We start from the raw sequence: 24,078 nt of genomic DNA, 5'->3' as shown, positions 1-24,078 counted from the left end.
GTCTTAGCAATGGTTGTGGCCGCTATAGAAAAAAAAAAAACATTGTTCAAAGCGGTGAAACGCGAAGAAGAATGGAAGCGCATCAACGCGCTCACCATGCTTGTTTTGCCTGAACTATGCCTGTTTATTTTACAAACACGTGGTTTGTTTATGCATATCAAACACAGGGCGCTTGCACAGCTGCGCTTGTCATCAGAAATCGAAATCAAATGACAGTACGGACGTTAACACTTTCCTTGCCGCGAGCCACGCATGCGCAAGCATTGACTGAGCCATAACGGTGCCTTTCACCCGCTGCGGTTGCTCAGTGGCTATGGTGTTAGGCTGCTGAGGTCGCGGGATCGAATCCCGGCCACGGCGGCCGCAATTTCGATGGGGGCGAAATGCGAAAACACCCGGTGATCGAAATTTCCGGAGTCCTCCACTACGGCGTGCCTCATAATCAGAAAGTGGTTTTGGCACGTAAAACACCACAATTTAAGTTTTTAACGGTGCCTTTCCTTTAGCCACCCGGCAGCCTGCACGAAAAGTTACGGCACAGCCGAACAAGAAAGAAATTGTTGCAACGCATTACACATTCGGGAGCCTTACAACACCTGATGAACACTTATTTCAGTTTGGCAAATTATACCCATTATGGCCATGCTGAGCTCTTACAAACGCGACCATTCCTGCTTGGATGGACAAACGTATTGCCTAGCTACGCCAGTTTTCTTTTTCGATTTTCTAAGTTTGCCTTTCCTAAACCTACGCTCTGCTACAGAAAATTTTCTTGTTGTCATAAACCTAACAAAAGAACACGCGTGAAAGTGCCTGCTTCTTGACCAATCCGCCGTATTGAGTATGAGCCAGCGTTTGGACGCAAGAACAAGGGAGCACGCGCTAACGGCGAGGGACAAAGAGGCGACAACGACGAAGGAGACCAGCGCGCGATATACCGCCACTGACCGAGACGCCCGAGACAGAAGGACGATTCGAACAGTGCATAGTTCGCGCACCAGAAGCCATGTTTCGCATCCCGAGAAGCCACTTGAACCGGGGGAGGACCCTAACCACGCCCACTTCAAGCGCCCTTCAAGCGCCGCCAGCATCCCAGCCGAGGGCGATGCGTGGTCCAGGTAACATTCATACCAAAGCTCCCACGCCTTTAGCGTTGTGGCTAAAGCTGAAGAACGTTAGGCTTAGTAGCTTCGCCTTTAGCTTAGCATAGCTTAGTTATTGGTTTAGGTTAGCTTACTTTGTTCTTAGCTTACGTGGTGCGTTGTGTCGTCGGCGGTGCGCCCAAGTGGCGACAGAGACGCCGCCGTAGAACGAGGGGGGGGGGGGGGGGGATCGCGCCGCAGGTCTTAGCAGGCTGGCGTTCGATGTCATAGAAGGAAGGAGAAGTGTGAATAGTCGAAGAACCCCTCGTATAAAGGCCCGCTTAATTATCGTGACGCATCGATACACAGATGCATGCGTGGACGACATCACAGTGTGTAGGTCCGCTTAGGCCTGCATGAGCAGGCCTTCAAGAAGCGTAGAGTAGTGGAATGCTCGCTAGTATGCATAGTAAAGGCCCCACATGCTGACGTACAGCGCATTCGAACACCTGTCCCGCTTCCAACAACAGTACTCGCTATAGCCTACGTGTGTCCCATTGAGTACAGGCAAAGGCTTGCTGCGGCACGACTAAAAGCGCTCACACAGGGGGCGACTTGCTAACGCTTACATTTAGCTTCTATTCTTTGAACCGAGCAAAACCTAAAGCGCTAACGTCGCCGAATCACGTGGAAGTCGCTGTGAGGATACCGGTAACTGTTGTAGGGCTTAACTGTTCGGTATATATTACTGGTGGGGGACCACGGAGGCTCGAGAAAATGAGTGCAATTACTCTCACGGGCGTCGTGTTGAGCTGCAAGTAACTGATTCTACGTATCGGTACTTAACGGTAGCTATCCTGCCATAGTTGTGAATGACAAAAAAAAAAAAAAGATTTTTGAACGGCTGGTTGTGCTGTAGGAAGAACGCCTGATAGCGGCCATTCCCGTGTTCTCGACAGCCGTCTTGAGAGGTGTGAAAAAAAAAAGTAATTTCTAACGTTCGAAACGATGCGCTGCTTGCGCAAGGGTTCCGTAGTTTTACTTGCCAAGTGTGGATTAAGAAATAAGGACCTAGGGTTGTTAACCACCAATTGGTGGTGCAATGAGAGGCGTGAGGGTTTGCACCATCTCCTGAGATCTTCCAGGCGACGGGCAAACTGCTCCTAAAAGTATAACGGCATTGACATTCAGTTAACCGTTGAAACACAGCAGGACGTGTTCAGGCTGACAGATATAGGCGGACTACAAAGGCGGCGCAGCTGGCTTGGTTTTTCTTTATGGTGCATCTTCCGTCCTGAAGCAACACCTTGTAGGTATAGAAGGCCTGCGCGTTTAGAGCTGTGACGTCACACAAGATGCCGAGAGCCATTAAGGTACGCTGGCAGTGCTTAACCCGGTCGTCTTCCAGAGTTGCTCAGGGCACTTCGTCCACTTTTCGCACCGTCTGTTACAGGGATGATTGTCACGTTGATGATCATGTCTTCTCGGCATATATAGAAGCGCTAGGAAGAAGGCTGGGCCGGGATGGTGTAACGTACCGTTCCATTCCAACGCTATACTCCTTCTCACTATTCATCAGTTGCCCGCATTTTCCCATCCATATATAAACACATCCGAACATTGGGTGTTTTTTATAAGGGCTGCCCGAATACGTTGATAATACTAGAGCTGACGTTCATGGGGCATATGCGTTTTCTTTTTTGGGTATGGACGTCACACCACAAAGCGCAAGGGCACCCTGTGTAATCTAGGGGGCGCCAGCGCCGCGGAAGCGAAAGGCCGACGTTTGAGAACTGCTCCCCCACGCTCGAATCCCACGTTGCGCAGGAGACAACCACAGGCTGTTTCCGGAGTGCGAGCGCCCCCGTTCAGGCCTCTCCTCGTGCCGGGGGGAGGGCGCATGCCCCTGCGGACGCGGTCGTCGCCGCCGACGCCCACGTCGAGGCCGTCGACGGCAGCCCAGACCGGGACGACCAGCTCCGACGGCGAGGACGACGACGACGACGCCGAACGGAGGCGTGGCTACGAGTACGTGGCAACGCGTCTCTTCCTCTTCACATTATCTATCTATCTATCTATCTATCTATCTATCTATCTATCTATCTATCTATCTATCTATCTATCTATCTATCTATCTATCTATCTATCTATCTATCTATCTATCTATCTATCTATCTATCTATCTCTTTCTACGTGTTAGGCGTTCACCTCGTTTCGTCTGTTAGCTTTCGTGGCTGGTCACGCGAGAGTCATATATAAAAAAACTTAGTACTAAGAGAGAGCTCTCGCGCTATAGTGTCCACGGGAGCTGCAAGCGTGGCAGTTCAGTAAACGCGAGAATTATGGTTAGTATGCAAATTTGCCCTAAACGTCGTTATTCCGATTTCAAATGCCTCAAATCGACCATTTGTGAACAACAAACACTATTGAAAAAAAAAAAACAAAGGTTGTTGTCTTCACTGTAACCGGTTGTCACACTATTTCCTGCAGTTAGTAACGGTAGAGTTAGTAACGTTACTGACAAAAAGAAAAGGCTACTCGATTTTACAAATGCGTTTCAGCTAGTAATTCCAAACGCAGTTAGCATCAGAGGATACAAAGTCTCTAATATGTAACTCATATATCGCGCCCACTTTGGAATACGCCAGAGCTATAGTCTGATTTACGCGTTATTGGCTAGAAACCTTGCATCCGGTAATGCCAACTGCGTTTGGAATTGGTAGCTGAAACCCATTTGTAAAAGCAGCTAGCTCTTCTTGTCAGTTATGTTACTAACTCTGCAGAGTTTGTAACATTGGTAACCAACTGCAGTTATATCAAGGTAGAAAATAAACGAGGAGAAAGGGAGTTGACCGAGGGGCCCGATTTTTATTAGTCATATCATAAGAAGCCAACAAACACTGACACCAAGGACAACATAGGGCAACCTACTTGTGCTTAATGAATGAAGTAAAGAAACGATAAATTAATAGAAATGAAAGTGGATGACAAAACAGCTTGCCGCAGGGGGGGAACGATCCCACAACCTTCGTGTGTCAATAGAAAAGTGATGACAACCTTTCTTTAAGAGTTAATATATGGCTTTACAAACGCAACAAATCGCAACGATTGCGCGTGCGCCGAGTGAATGCGTCCTTAAATACGTGAACTTCGTTTCTAGTTACGCGACACACACACGATAGTTTAAACGGTATACTTTCGCTGAAGACCTTCAGCGTGACCTTGTCACAGGAGTTACATAAACAGGGGTAAAGGGCCTCAGACAGGACGACCACTTTATCCCTGTTTATACAACTTCCATCCTGCAGTGTGTTTCCATATGTCGGCGCCCCCCACCTTGACTTTGGATTTCAGTGCGGCTTTGTTTCTTATGTTTGCCCTATGCTTATCTTACACGCACGACAAGCCGACGGCCACGTGACCACAACCTGACCTTTGACGAAGGCGGCGGTGCATGCGTCGTGGTCGTGGCTCCGGGACCCATGGCTGCTGCCGCGGCCGCAGCCTCCAAGCGACAGGTACACATGGGCATCGGCTCAGCGTATTTGCGCAAGAAAGTGTGCCTGCCGGCTGACGCACAAACTACGTCATGTTACTTACATTTCGGCCCCCGCTTCTAATGGTGCTACGGTTGTCAGCTTCTGTTCGTCTTTTTTTCTTTTTTTTTTTGACGTGGTAGCGTTTGTGATACGGATTCTGCTGTACCCAGAAATTTTGGACCTTGTCCATTCGGCCATCTGTCCAACTTCACCACAGTTCACCAGAATAAATGAACGGCCATCATTTTAATTTCGAACGATTTTAATCCTGGCCAAAACGATGTTATAACGTGGCAGGGAAGTTACGATTAGGTGCCGTAAATGCGCATTTACCAGAAAAGAGTATTCAACAGATGTCCCTAAAGGGCGAGGTTCAAAATTTCTAAACATTATTACGGCTTCTGCTATATGTATAACATGTTTTCAGTTAGTAAACGTTAGATGGAAGTTAAAGCGTGGGCTTTACTTCTCCCTTCTGCGTTCGTGGTTTATTCCCGCTAAAGGGGTTGGTCCACGGGTGTCTCTGTCACAGCGCACTTGCGTCGGGCTGCTAACATGCAGCTACTACAAAAACAGAGCCAGTGTGGAGCTTACTACTTGATACACAGTAAGAGATATTAAACGACTGCAGCGTGATGTTTAAAATGTATACGGCGTGTTTTGTTTTTGAAACAGAACAGCGCGGTGTTCACGGGGACAAGCAGGGAGAAACGATAAGGACGAGCGCTGAAGAACAGCGCGGTGTTCACGGGTTTCAAATATGTCTTACCAATTGCCATTTGTTGGGCGTGTTGGTAAATTGAAAGCATATTTAGCGCCAGCAAACAAGGACGGAAGGGAGACGACAACACAAGCGCATTGTGTTGTCGTCTCCCTTCCGTCCTTGTTTGCTGGCGCTAAATATGCTTTCGATGTCTTACCAACTCGCACAAACGTCTGTTTTAACGCGTTTTGTTTCTTTTATCGCTAACGAAATTTTAAAAAAAAATCGTCCGTAGCATCTAAGACTAATTTACTTCTTGAGCGAGATTACTCTCAGAGGCGGGCACTCTCCGCACGAGAACTCAAAATAAATATTTGACTAATTAACACTGTTTTGCAATTTTAAAGTAATCACATTACTGAACATCATTGCAATTTTTTAGAATTGTAGTCGGGGACGTTGAAAGTGATATCCACTTGGAAAGAATCCCGAGGATGGCAACATTTCCGAGATATGCGTTGCCAAAGTCTGCGACAAAATGCATTGGTGTTACAGCGATATTGGAGCCTCCTGGCAAAAAAAAAAAAAAAAAGGCATTTTGTTTAAAAAGTAAATTAAAGAACAGCCTTTAAAACAAATTACAGCCTTTATCTCATAACTGTTTCTAGCTTCAAAATTCCTCCATCACTGGCTTGATTGCGTTAATGCAATATGTGCGCTAAAGTAATTGTTCTGAAAGTTGATTAATGGAATTTTAGTAATGTGTCAAATATACCATTTTGATTTGCTTTGTAGGTAATGTCTGCCTCTTCGAGTAGTCTATCTCAGTGAGTAGGTTTGTTATATGCTACTGGCGATTTTTAAGCTTTTCTTTACCATAAAAAAAAAAAAGAACGCCCGTTATAATGTCCTGAGGCTCAGTAAATAACAACGAAGAAAAGCAAGCGTTGTGAACCTCTGGCTCGCAACCTACTACTCGCTGAGAATAGCGCTCCGCAAAAAAGACCCGCAATCTAATTGACATTTTTTTTTAGCTGGAGAACAGAAACACAAACATTGGTTAACTGCAGCAATTAAATATAAGACGCAAAAAAGATCCGCACAAGGCCAAATAATAATTTTTTTTTCCGGTTTTCTCTTCGGTGACTTTGGCAAATGCGAAACCACGACAAGCGGCGCCTGCCACGCTGATTCAGTATCTGCTTCCGCAAGCCGAAACACAAAGCGCTGTCAAACAATGCCGGACTACTTGGCGCAAGAACACGTGTGCGGAATCACCGTAACTGTAGCTCGCTCTTCACTGCCACCATGGAGGAAGGAAAAAAACAACAACAAAAATTACTAGGGGAGCACGACGTCAGGCAGCTAGCCTCGGTAAGCTGACGTCACCACTCCTCCTTCGAGCTCATTTGAGCATTGACTCTTGGGAAGCAGGCCCTCCATGGTTACCGGACCCCTCAAGACTTCGTTTGGCTCCTGGTAACATTTACTGACGTCCTCGTGGTGATTGGTCCTCACTACCCGCTCTACTTTCTTCCAAAGTCTCGATGCGCTCGCCTGCAAGAAATTATCGCCTGCTTACGAGGGCTTGTTTCCGACAAGTAGTTCTTTTATTATATAACGACCATGTTTCAGAACTGGCACGTGACGCTACCTTCTAGTCTTTTTTTCCCTTCGTTTATGGCTGCTGCGAGTGTAGCAGTCCTAACAACCTAGCAGTTAACGGAAAGACGCTTCTTTATTGTGCCTGCCCAGCGGTGGCTGAGCGTGTATGGGGTTATGCTGCCGAGAACAAGGTAGCGGGTTCGATTCTGAGCAGCAGCGACTGTATGTAGACGCCGTTGAAATGCGAGGACGTTCGTTCTCTATACCATTAGTTGCACCCTTAAAATAAACCTTCACAGTCCCTTAGTACCCAATTGGGTTCGGGTAACTTTTATTAATCCTTTGCAAAATTAACTAGCACGCGAATACACAAAATATCCAGCCCAGATATAAAGTAATGCACGTGGACCTGCGTGAAATTGAAGCGCATCATTGCCATCTGCCTCTGTCAAGATTCCTGCATATTTCGTCTGGACTGTTGTGTGGTCGCAGACGAAAAATAAAAGCACCTGGAAAGTGCTCTTCCTATAATATCCATCGAGCTGAACACCCGAAATTCCAGGATGCAGTATCAACGTACCAATGTATACCACGTGATTACGCTAACCTCCATAATGTGATGTTGCATCTTGGTCTCTGAGTTCCTGAGATAGTTCCGTTATTCCACTGTGTTGCCTCAAGCGCTCTATGGAACAAAGGACAGAGACTAGTGCACAGTGGCGCTAACAAACACAAAAGTGCATTTAGTGCATCTTCTAAAAGTTAGCCATCTAGCCGAATCACACAACAAATGAAACATTCCGGTGGAACACGCTGAGAAATAGAGGGATATTCATGGCGTAAAGGTACCTAGTGATCGCGGCTTACGGCGCGAGACTTCAGTATCTGCGCAAACAACGACAGCTTTACCCCCCACCACACAAGGGGCTAAACGCACAGGAAGCGCGGGACTGGAGACAGCTCCAGACCAAGACTTTCCCCAACTTACACAAATGCAGCTTCTTCTCAGAACACTACAAAGACGCATGCCCCTGGTGTAACGAACAGCCCACTGCCTACCACGTCACGTGGGGGTGTACGGGCCCCAAACCGCCAGACATACAAACACAACAGCCGGAGGAGCAGTGGGAGGCCACCCTGTCCAGCTCAGACCTAGAGACCCAGCGCGGACTGGTAATCCAGGCGAGAGCAGCAGCCAAGGCCACTGGAGTTTTGAAATGAAGACTCCACTCACTGTACATTTCTTTTTTTTTTCTCCGTATTTCTTTCCTCTTTTGTGAATAAATGTTTTCTACTACTACCAACGACACACATGAGCGAAGGGGAAGGCGGCCGCGGTACTGCCTCGTGCGCGGTCCCTCGACGCGCGACGAGGTCCCTCTCCCCAAAAAGGAGGAAGCGAGTTCCCCTTGCGCCCCGATATTCCCGCCGTCAGGTGACGCCAGCACAGGAGCACTCGCGCCCTCTCTCGTACTATTCCGCAACTACACCGACTTGCAGCGCGACATGTGTTACGCGGGAAAGCAGGATGCCAGGAGACACGCGACAGCCATGCGGGGAAAGCAACATCATGGGACGCGGGGGGGTCTCGAGCGTCCCCACAACACCGCTTGCATATAGAGATCCGGCCTCCAGCCTCTTGGGCCCGATTCGCATAACCGTCGTACATAGCCGTCGCCCCGTCTTGTCACCGTCCCGGCAGCGGCGTCTGTTATGACATAGCGTTCCTAACCAGTCTGTTAAAAACAAAAAACAAATAACGGACGCACATGATGAACAATTTCAAACCATAAGATATTTGGCCGCTTAACGCAAAACGGTAATAAAAAGGGAAGGCAGAATGTGAGCGCTTGCTTCGTCCCCTCCCAAATTTATTTCCGTTTCTGGCACAGGTCTTATGGTCTCAAATTGTTCACTGTGAACCAACAAGCTCAGCAACACGTACCACTGCGTATATGATGGCTGTGTGAATGAGGCCTAACCTCGGTTGCCGACTCGTAATGCCGACTCGTCGTATACGAGTCGGCATTAAGAGGGAGCTTTAGCTCGGGTGCTCCTATTTAAGTACATGTTTCAAGTTTTATTCATCAACGATGTCAGTTTTACAAAGAATTGTATACAGAATTAGCACTACACAGGGAGTCCCAAAGTTAGAAACTGTCAGAGGGACTCCCATACATGTACATGTACAAGAAGAATTCGTTTTTCACGGCAACCACTGCACCAAATTTGACGAGGTTTTTTGCATTTGAAAGAAAAACTTACATTCTAGTGACTGTTGGAGTGGAATTTTTATTTAGGTCGTCAATCTTACATTAAAGATTAGCAAAAATCGCAAATTTTCAGAAAACGACAACTATCTAGTTTACAACTCCGTAGCTCTGCAATAATAATGATATCACAATTATGTTAATTGCATCTGATAGTACATTTAACGCGGACAAAATTTATGCTACACATGAATCTGAAGAAATTTATTAATACGGAAATACAGCTTTTGCTGAACCCTTGTACAGGAGGTAACAATACACGTAAAATATAAATTCACATACCGAATTTGTCCGCTTTCAATGACCTAATGGATGCCGTTTACAGAACCACGATATCTGTTCTTGATGCAGGGCTATTAATTTGTAAACTTCGTGCTGCTATTTTTTTTTTCAGGCTTTCGACACTGGGAAAATCTTTTTAACAAGATTCAGGGCCTAAAATAGAAATTCCGCTTGCAACAGTCACTAGAATTTAACTTTCACTCTCAAATTCAACAAATTTCATGAAAATCGGAAAAAAAGCATTTCTGCGTTTTACACGTATTCGAATAGGTCGCGTCGGAGTCGGACCCGAGCTAAAGCTTCCTCTTAATAGCGTCCTCGAGCGTACATGTGTCGTTCGGGTGCGACCTGCCTCTCGGTGTTGCAACGCAGAACCGGCGCCGGCGGCCCCCGACCCCCGTCGGGGGCGACGGATTCCCTAGCGTCCGCGACGAACTGCGCACCTGCACCACGACGCTGAGCTCGGCCGTCGGTGTCCCGCACGCCGCCACCTCGTGCGCCGCCGCCGGCTGCCGTTCCTCGTCCCCTCCTTCCTCCTGCTCCACGGCGTCCGACGACGACGACGTCGGGCCAGAGCGACGCGGCCGGAGGAAGAGCGCCACCGACGACGCCAGCCAGGACCGCCGAAGCGTCGGCAGCAGCCGAACCAACACGGGCGAACCGGCTCCGAGACGCCTCCGCCACCACGTGCGTGTCTCGACGGCTCGCGGAGTATAATCCCTAGGGGGGGGGGGGGCGAATTTACAAAGCTCTTCGTTCTTATGTGAAGCTCTTTGCCGTGGGCCGGGCCTCCTTCGCTAATATGTCCAACGAGAGGATTGGCCAGAAATTTGTCTTACGAACGTGCGTTTCTGGCGTAAGAGGTTCTCGTGAATATGTGGGCCACGAGTTCGACCTGAATATGCCATACATACCTGTTTTTGGTCGCGACTGCCAGAAGCAAATGGTACAAAAAAAAAAAAAGAAGATGAATCCTTTCACCTACATCTTGCCTCACCCACTGCATAACGTATTGGCGATATTTTGTCATTATCATGAAAATCAGGGCAGGGATAATGTAACGATTCCATCCGAATTCTATATGTTCCTTTTTCTGCTTCGCCAGTGGTTCGAACGGCGCTCCGCCTTGCGCCACGACAGGGATCGGCCGGTCGCCTCGGGAAAATGAGAAAGGAATGGAATCGAGCGAAAGGGAATCGCTGCCCTTTACGTGCCTGCAGTATAGTCCAGTTATTGACGCTCGTATAAGACGCCACTTGTTTCCGCGAAAGTGTACCGTTATGTGTCCGGTGGTTCCACAGCATTTCGCATCGGCATGCAGCGCATTTTTAATGCGGTACGTTGTGCCACGTGCCCCTTCGAGGTCGTTCGCGTGTAACGGAGTCGTAGCTCAGTGTCTCGCGTGCGTCTATGTCGGCGGGCTAGACATCGCAGTATAAGTAGCGAGCTGAACCTTCTTTGAACCTTCTTCGCGCGAGACGCCACCGCCGCAGCGGATGGTTACAGGAAACGACGATGCGCGGATTCAGTGCAACGTCATGTGCGGGAAGGATTCTTGCTTGAATACCTCCGGTCCAGGTGTTCGCGGGTACACCGTCGCTGATTAAAACAGGCTTAATGAAATAACGCACTTCTACGGGTGAGATGGGTTTCTTGCTGTCTGCCAGTTTATAGTCGTAGCAGTGTAACGTTAGTAACTATTGCTTGTGTAACTATATACGGTAAATATCAGTAGTGATGTTGGTGGTTTTTCGATCATTCGAATAACGCTTAAATATGATAAGCCACGATTTTAAGATATATTTACCTGATTACTAGTAACACATTCGAGTTTCCACATTGTGCGGCTATAGGTGAGACGTGCGGTAAGGGCAGATTTACGCTCGAGCCTCCCATCGCCGCAAGCCGCACGCGTGCGGTCGCGCGAAAGATTGCACGTATCAAACACTTGTGCGCAAATTTCGGTTTGCAATGTGTAAGGTATACACTGTGCACACAGTGTAAATGGTAATTTGTGGACAAGTGCTGGGTACGTGCAATTTTTCGCGCGACCGCACGCGTGCGGTGTGGCTTGCGGCGATGGGCGGCTCGAACGTAAATCGGCCCTAAATCGGCCCTAAGGCGGGCACGTATCGGTGTCTGAAGGGTGCGGTGCCCCGCGCAGTCCAAGCTTGGAGCGCGCCTGATGCTGACGGCGCTGGGCGGTTCCTCGGTGGTGCTGCTGGCGCTGCTGCTGGCCTACAACACGCAGCTCGAGCAGGACCTCATCCACAGGCGAGTCCCTGTCGGTCTTATCTCTCGCGCACCGGCGTATCGTGGAGGACGCCGTTGCTGGGAGCTCGGCGCTTGGAAACTTTTTTTAGCGTCACTCGAGAACAAGTTATGATCATCGATATTGCGATTTCTAAAATTGTTTACCGATCTTACTTTGCATTTTTCTTTTGTTATAGTATTAGCGTAGCTTGTCCTTACCGCTCTACTGACTTCTATAGTTCAAGGTTACCTGCGTATGCTCTTGCAAAAACACTTCTGTTATGTTTTGTACTATTATTATTATTATTATTATTATTATTATTATTATTAAAAGTGTATTATTATTAATAATAAGTGTTCGCGATATTTTGTCAGTATGTCGAGATTCCCCTATTTTACCCACCACTTTTAAATTTGAGTCGAATGTAAATTGAGCAGAATGTTCTTCCAATTGCATGCTGCAGTCATGCAGAAATTTACTCGTTACAGCCAACGTAACGTGCACGTAACGTGCATGTAAGCTGCATCGGATAATCTCGCATACTTATACAACTCGTAGTTAAGGCAAGCGTTTTAATCATCATGTAAGATCACACAGATGCGTACTAATTCGTTCAAGTTTGCCATGAAGATGCCTCATCAGCCCTTATTAGTCTCCTTTATTTTCGAGGTTCCTTACAACGGAATTCTACCGAATTCTCACAAACGCTTTAGCTCATTCTAACGCATTTCAAGTAGTCTCAGCAGAATCATCGGAAGAACAAACTGGCAAGAATACACTCGAAAATATTTTGCACACAGTGGCACTTATCTTGCGCCTAGTCTATCATCATCATCATCATTACCACACCATAATAATAATAATAATAATAATAATAATAATAATAATAATAATAATAATAATAATAATAATAATAATAATAATAATGAGCCTGGTTACGCCCACTGCTGGGCAAAGGCCTCTCCCATACTTCTCCAACTACCCCGGTCATGTGCTAATTGTAGCCACGTTGTCCCTGCCTAGTCTATAATGGTCATCAATCGTGCGTACGCTTCCTTTGTTCAACACACAGCGCTCGTTGCTTTAGCGCACGGAACGCTATCTCACTTTGATAGCTATGATACCTGTGTGCCGTTTGTGACCGCCGAGAAGAATGTTCGAGAGAGAACAAAAAAAAAAAAAGAACGCGCGCACGATGACGATTATTGCGAAGGACAAGATAAGCCCCAAAGGATGCAATTTCTTTAGGAATATATTCTTCGGAAGCGCGTTCGGCTGCAAACCCTCTTCGCCGCACTATCTGACCGACTCACTAAGCTTTTCTAAGGAGCCAGATGGGCTAGGACCGAGCTCGCAAAGGTTGTCGCTCGTATCCGAGCGCCATTGCCCGGCCGCGCCTTCGCGAACAGTACATGTCCAACAACGCGACTGGCCGGCACAGTCCTGTATGGATGCATAGATGGCACGCGTCCCTCTCGCAGGGTGAAGTCGGTGTTCGACAAGGGCCAGGGCAAGCGGCAGGCACGGGCCGACGCCAACTCCACGCACTACACTGGTGTCGCCGGGAGCGGTGAGTGCATGAATGTATATATGGGGTCGCGTTGCGGTTGCCAAGGCCTCGGAGGACAACTGTCGCGTGCTGAACGACTCACGCTTTCAGAGGAAACGTCGCCACGGCAGCTCCTCTCGAAATACACGAACATGGAGGAGAGAGGGATATCTCTATCTCTCTGTATATATCTATACCTGGAGAGAGAGAGAGGAGAGAGAGAGAGAGAGGAGAGAGAGAGAGAGAGATAGATAGATAGATAGATAGATAGATAGATAGATAGATAGATAGATAGATAGATAGATAGATATAGATAGATAGATAGATAGATAGATAGAGAGAGAGAGAGAGAGAGAGAGAGAGAGAGAGAGAGAGAGAGAGAGAGAGAGAGAGAGAGAGAGGCTTTTTACTGGAAGGCAGAAATTTTTGCCGACATGCACAGGACCGTTAACCGGCTACCCCCTGCATAGGAGTTGGAAAAGCGATTAAAATATTCGAGAGGGAGAGTGGGAAAATTAAGGTGGACAAAAATAAATACGAAATGCGCGAATGCACCTGATAATCATATTTACAAGTGAGGCGGTTGGGGCTTTTCTATATCGTAAAGCGCAGCTTATGTAAAGCTTTGCGAGAAGGCCAATTTCTGAGAGGTATACACACGAAGACGTCGTTTTGTTCAGTATCAATTGAACCAGGAAACTTAGTCAACGTTTGTTGCATTTAAGATAAGAAAGAATAAATGTGGAGATCTGTCTACTGTTGGAAGTAGACTTTAGATTTGGGCAACACCTGTTCTCTTTTACAAAAGTTAACAAAAAGAGTCTAGCTGACAGCTGTATAGCTCAGTTAGAAAGAAAAAGAAGGAAGACCATGCCATCACTTTGCAAACTGAATCTATTGGAGCACTTAAAGGAGGGGCAAATTGATGGATTATACGTGCATTCTGCATTGTATCTCTAATTTACGAGTGGCTTTTCCATAACTCATATACTAACGTAACATTTCCGCTTAAGCTAAAAATTAACATGTTCTGTTTGTCTACTGTAGACGCCCTAACCAACACAGATTATATAATTTAGATCTGCTATTCGTGCAGTTTTATGGATTCATGATTCGTTCCTGCGTTGTTTATTAACTGATCAATTTTCGGCAATCACTGTAAAAATATTCGCGGGTATAAATTGAAATTGTCTTTACAACAGTAGGTAGGTAGATGTCGACTTTGCTTCTATTATACGCAGCATCTATATATATATATATATATATATATATATACACTCCCCTTTACGTTCCCATTTTCTGTGTTCCATGCCGCCGGTACGACATTTTGCCCGCTAGTCTACGACAACCTTAGACCGAAACACGATTGTTAGGGTTATTGAGCTGTGCTCTTCATTCCAAGCGTTATTTCTTGTAACATGCACACACACACATTTCCCGCATTACGTGACGCCTGCGGTTGAAAGGATGTTCGACAACATCCACGGCCATCGCCTTGAGGGGCGCTTCCTAACCGTCCCAGAATCGCACGCGGTAAACGGAGTACGTGGGTTCGGTTCTCACCCGCGGCAAGGTTGTCGACCGTTTCACGGACATTGTTTTCCTGATCATTTCTATGTGTTATTTAAGAAAACTAAACAGTTATATTTCCTTTAATGATTTCTCGGGGCTCATTCTCTCGTGTTAATGTGGTTGTTAGTAACCTAAATTAAGCTCGCCCCCCCCTCAAGACAGAAGTTCACAGAACGTACTCTAGTCGGAACATCGCTTTCGTAGAGAATCCTTGTTCGACGCCTGTTCATCGCTTCCCTTTCCCTCGTTATTGTACCTCACCACTAGCGCGAACTCTCTTTCCCCTCGCTCTCTCGCAGCGGTGGACGAGGCGGCGCCGGTCCCGCACCGCGGCGGCAGCTCGACCACCCCCGAGCCCACGCTGCCCGAGAGCGCCGAGGAGTTCGAGCAGCGCCTGCGCCAGATGGTGTCGCGCTTCTGGACGCCTCGCGACGAGGCCGACTACGCCGGCAGCGGCGGCTTCGGCTTCGACCCGCCCCGAGCCAGAGCCGCTCGCCGCGGCTGGCCCCCCGCTGGCCGAGGCGACGACGACGCCGACGCGCTCCCGCGGCCGCCGATGCCGGTCGGCGGCGACAACGAGCCGACCGAGCCGATGTCGCAGCCTCTGGTGAGGGACGCGCTTCGCCGGAGGGCCGACTGGTTCCTGGTGCAGGCTCGCCGCAGCCACGGCCGCCTGCCCGACGCCAGCTGGGCGGGCGACGGCGGGAGCGGCAACGCGTCCCGCGAAGGCAGCGTGGTAGAGATTGAGAAAGTGTGGCAGGAAGGCGACGACGGGTACGACGGCGACGGAGCGCCGGGACTTCGGTGACGCCGAGCGCGCTTCGTCGGCTGCTCCGCTCCCGTTTTTCGGCGGCACTCGATTGGCGGGACGCGTTCTGGCGTCTGATATCGACGTTTCTTTTTCTTTCTTTCCTACGCGACGTAACCAGCCACAGTTGGGTGCGGGCAGCCCCTGCAGCGCGGGGCGCGAGGCGAGCGCGAGCGCTGGGCTGTCTCGAATATAAGCCACCTTGAGATGGCTGTGGCTGGCACTTGGCGGATGCCTGTCGTTCTTTTCTCGACGACAGCCGCCTTTCCGAGAAGGTGGCTAATTTACCCCTACCCATTGGTTCTGCACACCTGGAGAAAAATGACCAAATACTTACGGTTGATGGCTGCTCGATGATGTCGTAGTACCGTGGTAAGTATACGCGAAGTTTTTCGCCTAAAGCGTGAGGTAGCGCCGCGCGGTTGGTCGCAGCAACCATGCAGACATCCGACAAGCTTTCTAAGTTCCAATTTCCAACAGTCCAATTCCAACAGCCCGAACAGTTTTCCTATACGCGCTTCGTCCGTTGGATCGGACGGTTTCGAGCACGAAAGTTTTTCGGAGCGCGGAATCTGACGAAAACGCGACGTTTTGTCGCAGCCCTCGAATCTAAAGGCTCCAGTGGCTGGTTTTCTTTGATTACTGAGGGGCACAAGCTTCGAAAAAATTTTTGCGGTCATCTGTGCATATGTTAACGATTTAACGGTTGCTGCGCCACACCCACTATAGCGACATTCCCGCACGCCGGTAGCTCGAATACGTTTGGCGCAGACGCCCATGGTTACGACCGTGACTGTCGCCTCAAAAGGTGGTTTAGCTCGCACATGGCTGATGCCCCTGAATCAGACGTCGAAGTTTTTGGAATGATTCCAATTTCGTATACTTAATACGAGGAAGTACAAATTGTTTCTATCACGATCACTATTGGACGGATAATGATGGATGAAATGGTGAACAGCAAGCCGATATTGTAGCAAAGACCAACAGGGAGGAGAGAGAGGCGAGTAATATGATTCGTGGCGCAGATAACCAGTGCTCCGTTAGTGCAAGAATCGACGCCCAGGAAAACTCTCTGGAGATCGGCAGATGACTAGGTAAAGTGAAATTGGGAAATGCGCACCCATGTAGCACGAATTAGCCGATGCGCGACATTTCCGACTATAGCCATCGTCAAGAGAGGCCATTGTCCCTGCCATAGTCATTTAGTCTGACGACGAGGATTAACAGGCAATTATGATGTCGGCTTTCGCCGCTGCTGCTGCCAGAGCACGAAATTCGAAATTGGGTGTCTTACATCGCATGACTATAAAACACGTGAACGTTGCCTACAGAAACTCCCTCGCTTCTGCACAGCTTCTCCGGTAGCGCCACCAAAAGCTGAACACAGTTATCCTTCACTTTTCGCATCAAATGCACCAGGATTCTTCAGGAGCGTAGTTTATTGCAAATAATCTGCGGACAGCATAATGCGGGCTTGTGGGCACTTGTTGCGCCATCGCCTCCCAGATATGTGGTCGCTGTCCAATGCCACATGGGCACGCACATGCGAGCACGTGCTAGGTGATGGTTAATCACCGACACATTCATTGCGGAAATGAAAGAAATCAATGAAATGATGGGGTTTTACGTTTAAAACCATTATTTGATTATGAGGCACGCCGTAGTGGAGGACTCCGGAATAATTTGGACAACCTGAGCTTCTTTAACGCATTCGTGGTGGAGTTCCCGCACGAGAGCCCAAGCCTATACTTATTTTCGGCGACAGCCCCCGGAGACCGTAAAATCGTAGGTGACCAAGGTCACTACCGGGTCCTTGCGAATTTCAACACTTCCACATAAGGTGAAAGCGTAGGGGTCAGGCCAACTAAAGAACGTGTACTAATCATCATCATCATTGCGAAATCCAGTGTCGACGCAAAATCAAAAGCGCATCCGGCCAACTAAAATGACGTACGCTAATAATAACCATACTTATGATTGCGAAATCCAGCACTGGTGCAAAATTGCAAATGTCAGGCCAAATAAACAACGTACGGTAATCACCATCACTGTAAACGCACTACGTGACGAAGACACCTTCAGCGATGTCAGCTGTTTTCGTCAAACAGGAACAACAACAACGAGGAACGGCGGATCATGTCGGACCAGCGTGACATTCGTAAATTCTGACGTGTCCTAAACCTTTCACGATACCTTCGAAGATTTGAGAAACAGGTAATCGTAATTCGCATGACTAGCGATTGCATGATTAATTGCATGACCAACATTAAGGGATCTGCAGCAGTGGGACGGAGAGACGGCGGACACTGAAGCAATAGCTCTGGGCTGACACTGAAGCAATAGCTCATACCCCCATTATACAGAGGGTCGAGTTGCTTCAGAACATAAAGAGTTTCCTACAATTACTTGAGGGAACTCTGTTGCTGCGATCAGTCGGCACCATGCTAACGATGGGCAGTATACATCTTTGTGCTTCGTGCTTGGGTTTGAGACGTCCTCGTGACTTCCTTTATTACGCTTTATCTGGGCCTAAATTAGTCTTAATTCCAAGGCAGTTCATACTTTTTTTTTAATGCAGATGGAAATAAGACTCCGCAGGCACGCATAATCGCTGCTAATTGCAGTGGTCACACTTGTTCTAGTGTCCACGTCGTAATAGTTTCAACGTCGGGCTTCTGGGCTAGGGGTCTTGTGTTCGAATCCTGCCATCGGGCAATTTTAATGTTTATTTAATTATTTATAACGCAGTATTCTCTTAAATATGATCACTTTGTTAAGTCGCAGAGCCATTTAAAGCCAGAAGGACGAAGTCCTGGATTTAAATGTGCTTGCAGCTTCCATGAATAATAATAATAATAATAATAATAATAATAATAATAATAATAATAATAATAATAATAATAATAATAATAATAATAATAATAATAATCCCGTGACTATGACTTGCCACTGCGACACTAGCGCCATAGTTCCCTCTAGTAAACGCACGAAATTCTATGCTTCTGAAGTAGCGAAACTTTGGCAGGCGCTCCATCTTGAGGACCGAGCCATTATTCGACCAAACAACGCTGAGAGCTGAGTCACGTACGCAGGAGGACAAACATCTCATTAGAAACAACAAAGCTGTGACATAAAAAGTACGAGGACAAAGAACACGTTACAAGCGCTAGAATGCGAGTTGCGTTTTTTTTTTTTTGTCAGCTAAATCGCCCAGGGAACCTTAATATGATCATACATTTTTTTTGCAAATTTCAATCGTCTATTCATCTCGGTGAAACTTCTGTCAAAAATTATCAAATTTATTCATTATCCATTCGTTCCCATAAATTTCTGAGTTCAAAGCCTCCGGTTCTTGGCCCATTTCCCTCCGTCGATACGTGTCATGTCTCGAAGGATCATCCTCTTCATCATCCTCTTCATCATCATCATTTTCCCCGAAAAATCCACCTGTGCTTTTTGTAAATGTCTTTTGCAGTCGGTATATTACTTTTTGGTTCCCCACGCACTAGGTTGCTCAGGATAAAATTGTCCTTCTCATGATTTAGTGTTAGCCCTACGGGCACGTCATCGCTGCGGACACATGCCTCCTTGTAAGCGAAGGAGAAGAAAGAAGAAGAAGCCACTCGCGTGCACTCCAAGTGTATGCCGCTAAAGCCGAGGCGAAAACCTGAAGGACGCCGCTCGTCTAATTTAGCATTACAGGTTCTCCAAGCAATCGTCGCAGAACAGTGCACTTCACGAGATGGAACAAGACAACAGGACAGAATACGTGGAGGAACGAGCGAGCGGCACAACGGAGGAAGATCGCGGGGAACGCGACAGTACAGTCGCATCGACCCGAAGCATCATCGAGGACGGAACAGCGCTGCTGGCGCTTGCCTTCGGAGACGGCAGTGTAGACGGTGACCGCAAGAGCGACTGCAAACAACGAGGCACGGGACAAGACGGCCACGGGCGCGACAGCGTCGGCGGCCAAGTCAAAAACGAGCGCTGCCTCGAGACGCAAGACCGAGGTTCGCGGGACAGGCATGCGCAGAACAGACGCGCCTCGGACGAAGAAGAAGGACGCTGGAGTCGGCGCGACGACAGCGGCAAGTCGCGAGATGACGGAGACGAGGGTGACGATGAGGACACGGTCGTCAGGTTTCGCGTTGCAGCCAGAGGCAGGACGGTCGCCAGGATAGCGGCGACCGCAGGACGTCCCAGGAGGCAAGCCGTGGTCGCCACTAGTTCAAAGACGACAGAAGGCTCGCAACCGGAGAAACGCACGTCTGCCATGGACGAAGCGAGCGGCGCTACGAATCGGATGCGTACCGCACCGCGTGCGAGCCGTGACGGACAGTCTTCGCAGTCCTCGAGCAAGAAGCGGCACCTGGCGGTTCCAGGAGGCGTCAGGCGTAGCGCGAGGGCGGCGAAAAATGTTCGCGGACGGAAGCCACGTTTCGAAGGGACCCACGACGTTCCACGACCCGCGTCGCCGCCGGCTTCGGAGCGAGGCACGTCCAGCCATGTCGACGACGTCTCGCCTTCTTCGTCGTTTCTGGGTCGGGCCTCGGGTCGCTCCTGGTCGACGCGCTGCAACCCGGCCCTCCTCGTCATCTCGGTCGTATCGGCCGGCGTCTTCGTGTGCATGTCTTTTCAGGTGGTTAAAGTTTTAAGTTCTCGGGGTTGTAAATGCCGAAAAGACAGCGGTCTGATTATAATGGACGCCGTCGTGGGGGCGACTCCGGATTAATTTTGGCCGCCCGGCGCTCTTAAACCTGCACCCACTGAGCGGTGCACGAGGTGTTCTTGCATTCAGCCTTGATCGAAATGCGGCCGCCACGGTCGGGATTGAACCAGCGACGTCGGTCTCAGAGGTGCAACGCCATAACTGCTATACTGTGCCAGGCGACTGCTGCAGCCACTGTTCGCTACATGCTTTAAGAGCCAACGTTATCGGCGATTGTGATAGTTGTCGTTGTGGCTGTCACATTCAGTTTCGCTCTACCCGCAGTAGTGGCTATGGCGCAGAGCTACTGAGCACGCATGCCACGGATTCGGTGCCGTACCGCTGAGGCCACGTTTTTATGGGGGTGGAATGCGAAAAAAACACCGACTTACTGTGCTTCGGGTGCAGGTTAAGAGAGCCCCGGGCGGTCAAAATTAATCCAGGGTTGGCTTATAACCCACTCTGAAGTTTCGGGAAGTTAAACCGCACAATTTAACATGCTGTTACTCTTTATATTTTCCTAGAGCGAATGTTTGTTTGCCCACCTCCTGCGAAGTTTAACCTGTCGTTGTAGTCGGCTGTCCCGCCAAGTGAGCTGTGCCGGTATACCGAGGGAGGGCACAAGCAAAACTGGGCCGACCTCGGAAATTGTGTAATCGAAGACGGTGACTTGGTGGGCCGATCCTGACTCAGGATGGGCCTACAAATTAGGTCCTGAGCCAGCACCGGCGAGCCAGATTTCACCAAGAACTCAGGATTCCCGACAGCAGCGCACGATACCTGCCTTCGCTATGGTGTTGACACACTTTGTTACGTGGACCAATTGTGGAGGCAGGGCGAATAAAGACGTGGGCGGTCCTGTCCCGATAAAAAGGGCACTATCGAAATGCAGTCGCTCGGGTGTTGCTTGTGAACCTATAGCTTCGCCGTCTCCTGCCCTTCTTGGGCGACGGTGTCTCGCCGACTATGGAGACGTCGCGGTGTGTCGCTCGCAGAGATGAAAAACGGAAAGAGAGAACGCGAAAAGCATATAACTGACGTTAGCTAGGGGGAGTTTGGCGAGAGAACACTTGAGTATTGGCGCTGTTTTATCAGTCTCAAGTGGCGTTCATGTGCTCGTACCCTAAATGACGTGTGCCCACGTCTCAAATGGGAGATGCCACTGACATTCTTCTTGTCTTCTTTTTTTTTTTTTGCGAGGGGTGTGTAGATGCGTTTAACGACGGGATTATTAACAGGGTGCAAATTCGGGCGCTCGTTGTAAACTTGCGAAAGCCCGTTCATCCTGACGTGTCATGTAAGACAAAGTACAAATGTGACGTTTCGTGTACTTCTACGCACACACATCCTCCGCACGCAATACTGCCTTGCGCCGCTCATGGGCGAACATCGCCTCGTTTTTGAGCGTGTGACGGCAGCCGTCAGAACTTCGCGTCCAACAAATATCATCGTGTGTAAGATATATATATATATATATATATATATATATATAGGAGGTTTCTTCAAAGTTCAGCACGCAGCTAGGACCCCGACGTAACATACGCAGGAAAGAGACGGCGAACTTTTTGGAAGACTTATTTACTAAACGTTTTCGGCTGGTGGACCAGCCTTCGCCAGAGTACAGTTTATATATATATATATATATATATATATATATATATATATATATATATATATATATATATATATATATATGTGTGTGTGTGTGTGTGTGTGTGTGTTAGAAGGTTGCTTTACCGGTCTAAGCAGATTTAGTGTAAATGTTCACCGAAGGTTGCGTTTGCGTTCGAGCGGGTACGAGAAGCGAGCACCGCTCGCTCGCGCTCGATCACGTTCGCTGGGTGCCTCAGCTCACGGCGTCCGGCCGCTCCCAGCTGTCAAAAACGTGCCGGCCCACTGCCAGTCCCTCCAAGTTTCCTCTGGGTGCAGCGAAAAATCTCGTCAGCGACGAGATTAAAGCTGAGTCACGTCCATTCCAGCGCTGCCTCGTGGGAAAGCGTCGCGATTGCGGCTTCGCGAACCTCTCTTGCGCCCCGGAGAAACGTATATACCCACACGTAACCTGACCACGCCTCACTGATTGTGCTGGTAAACTGGGATAACTATAACGTTATGCCGGTTTTGTAGGCGCGTGATTGCACGGTACTCGCGTTTTCTCTCTCTCTCTCTCTCTCATTTACCCGGCCAGCATCATTCATTCATTCATTCATTCATTCATTCATTCATTCATTCATTATTATCAGGAACAGTGTTTATTCCCCTTTCCGGAACGTTATTATTTGGAGATATTGTTATCATTCCCCTATTATCCAGAACAAGATTGTTATCACGCACCTCTGCGTTGAACCATGCTTAAGTATGCGGGACTCCAATTACTTCAACTACTTCAACTACTTCAACATGGTTCCAGGTAGACGTGTGTGAAAGAAGCTCCCGTATAAGAATTACAGGTACGTGGAACACCTCCGGATAACAGTCACCATTCCAACTGAACCCAGTTCAGCATACTTAATGATGTCATGTGTGTTTAAATAAGTGAAGTACAGCTCATCGAAAGCCGTTCCATATATTTCGTGACGTTTTATGTGGAACGCAGTTCCACTTAGGCACGTGCAAAATGTTTGTAAATATTTCCCGCTTACAGCTGGATCCTTAGTAGAACGAGATTGGGAGTGCCGTTCCACTGCAGGTAGGCGAAAATGTAGAAAGTGCCATAAGGATGGTGAAGTGCTTCAGAGTGGAATAAGCCAATCAGCTTAATGGCGTTCGTCCTGTGTCCATCGTTGCTCCGTCCCGTCTAAAGTTGGTACCGGTTAATCATGTTCCACACTGATGATTAGCCACATGTGCACGCAATTCGCTCTTACAGGTCTTCTCGGTGGTCCGCACGCGTGGCTCCTCCGAAGAAGACTGGCCCGTCCAGAACAGGACGAGCGAATCGACGGGCGACCAAGCTCACCGAGAGGCGTCGACGTCGGGCGCCGTCGCCTCCACGGACGAAGACGAGGACTTCCAGACCGCTGCGGGCCCCGACGTCGAATGACGCCGCGTTTCTTGAGGAGTCGTCACCCTGACCCTTTGGGAACTCTTCGCGGTATAACGCTACTCGTATGTTTGGCGAACACTTGTGTGCTCGGTGAGATTGTGTGCTTTAGGCGAAGATAGGCAAGCTCGGCTTCGCCGGTGATTGGTGTGTTATAGTGTAGTTGCGAAGTTATGGTAAAGAAACAAATGTTCAATTTAGATGTCGTTAATCAATGCGCCTTGTCTTGAATGCAGCGTTGAGGACTTGATGAGGTCCCCCGTGGTTGCTTAGTCACTATGGTGTTGGGCTACTAGGCACGAGGTCGTGGGATCGAATCGCGGGATCGAATCCCGCCCACGGCGGCCGCATTTCGACGGGGGCGAAATGCGAAAGCGCCCGTTTACTTAGATTTAGGTGCACGTCGAAGAACCCCAGATGACCGAAATTTCCCGAGTCCCCCACTACGGCGTGCCTCCAAATCAGAAAGTGGTTTTGGCACGTAAAACCCCATAATTAAATAGAAATAACTTAATGCGCGTAAATGGCAACAAAGCATGTGGACAAATTTCGCAGACGCTGATAAACGTTGTGTGTAGGCCTGAAAGGCCGCCGAAGCCCGAGTTATTAAATCGGGCATTTCTATTCTAGTTGCAGGCTGTTTCCTTTCGAATGCGATGA

The 24,078-nt window shown here is 48.6% G+C and overlaps 2 protein-coding genes across 2 annotated transcripts; both read left to right on the top strand.

The window, feature by feature from the left end:
• Positions 1–1,070: 1,070 nt before the first annotated feature.
• LOC142559305 (uncharacterized) lies at positions 1,071–15,887 on the top strand. Its single transcript, XM_075670922.1, has 7 exons — positions 1,071–1,118; positions 2,910–3,110; positions 4,489–4,600; positions 9,854–10,168; positions 11,646–11,755; positions 13,217–13,305; positions 15,156–15,887. Exons 2-7 carry the CDS (start codon positions 2,983–2,985, stop codon positions 15,662–15,664), a joined length of 1,263 nt encoding a protein of 420 aa, XP_075527037.1. The 5' UTR covers positions 1,071–1,118; positions 2,910–2,982; the 3' UTR covers positions 15,665–15,887.
• Positions 15,888–19,292: 3,405 nt separating this feature from the next.
• Positions 19,293–23,622, top strand: LOC142559623 (uncharacterized). The gene is made up of 2 exons (XM_075671198.1): positions 19,293–20,306; positions 23,245–23,622. The coding sequence occupies exons 1-2, from the start codon at positions 19,407–19,409 to the stop codon at positions 23,416–23,418; spliced, it is 1,074 nt and encodes a 357-aa protein (XP_075527313.1). The 5' UTR covers positions 19,293–19,406; the 3' UTR covers positions 23,419–23,622.
• Positions 23,623–24,078: the final 456 nt, after the last annotated feature.

The sequence above is a fragment of the Dermacentor variabilis genome, chromosome 10, assembly GCF_050947875.1.
Source record: "Dermacentor variabilis isolate Ectoservices chromosome 10, ASM5094787v1, whole genome shotgun sequence".
Taxonomy (NCBI): domain Eukaryota; kingdom Metazoa; phylum Arthropoda; class Arachnida; order Ixodida; family Ixodidae; genus Dermacentor; species Dermacentor variabilis.
The sequence above is the reverse complement of the archived record's forward strand: the minus strand, read 5'-3'. Positions and strand labels throughout refer to the sequence as shown.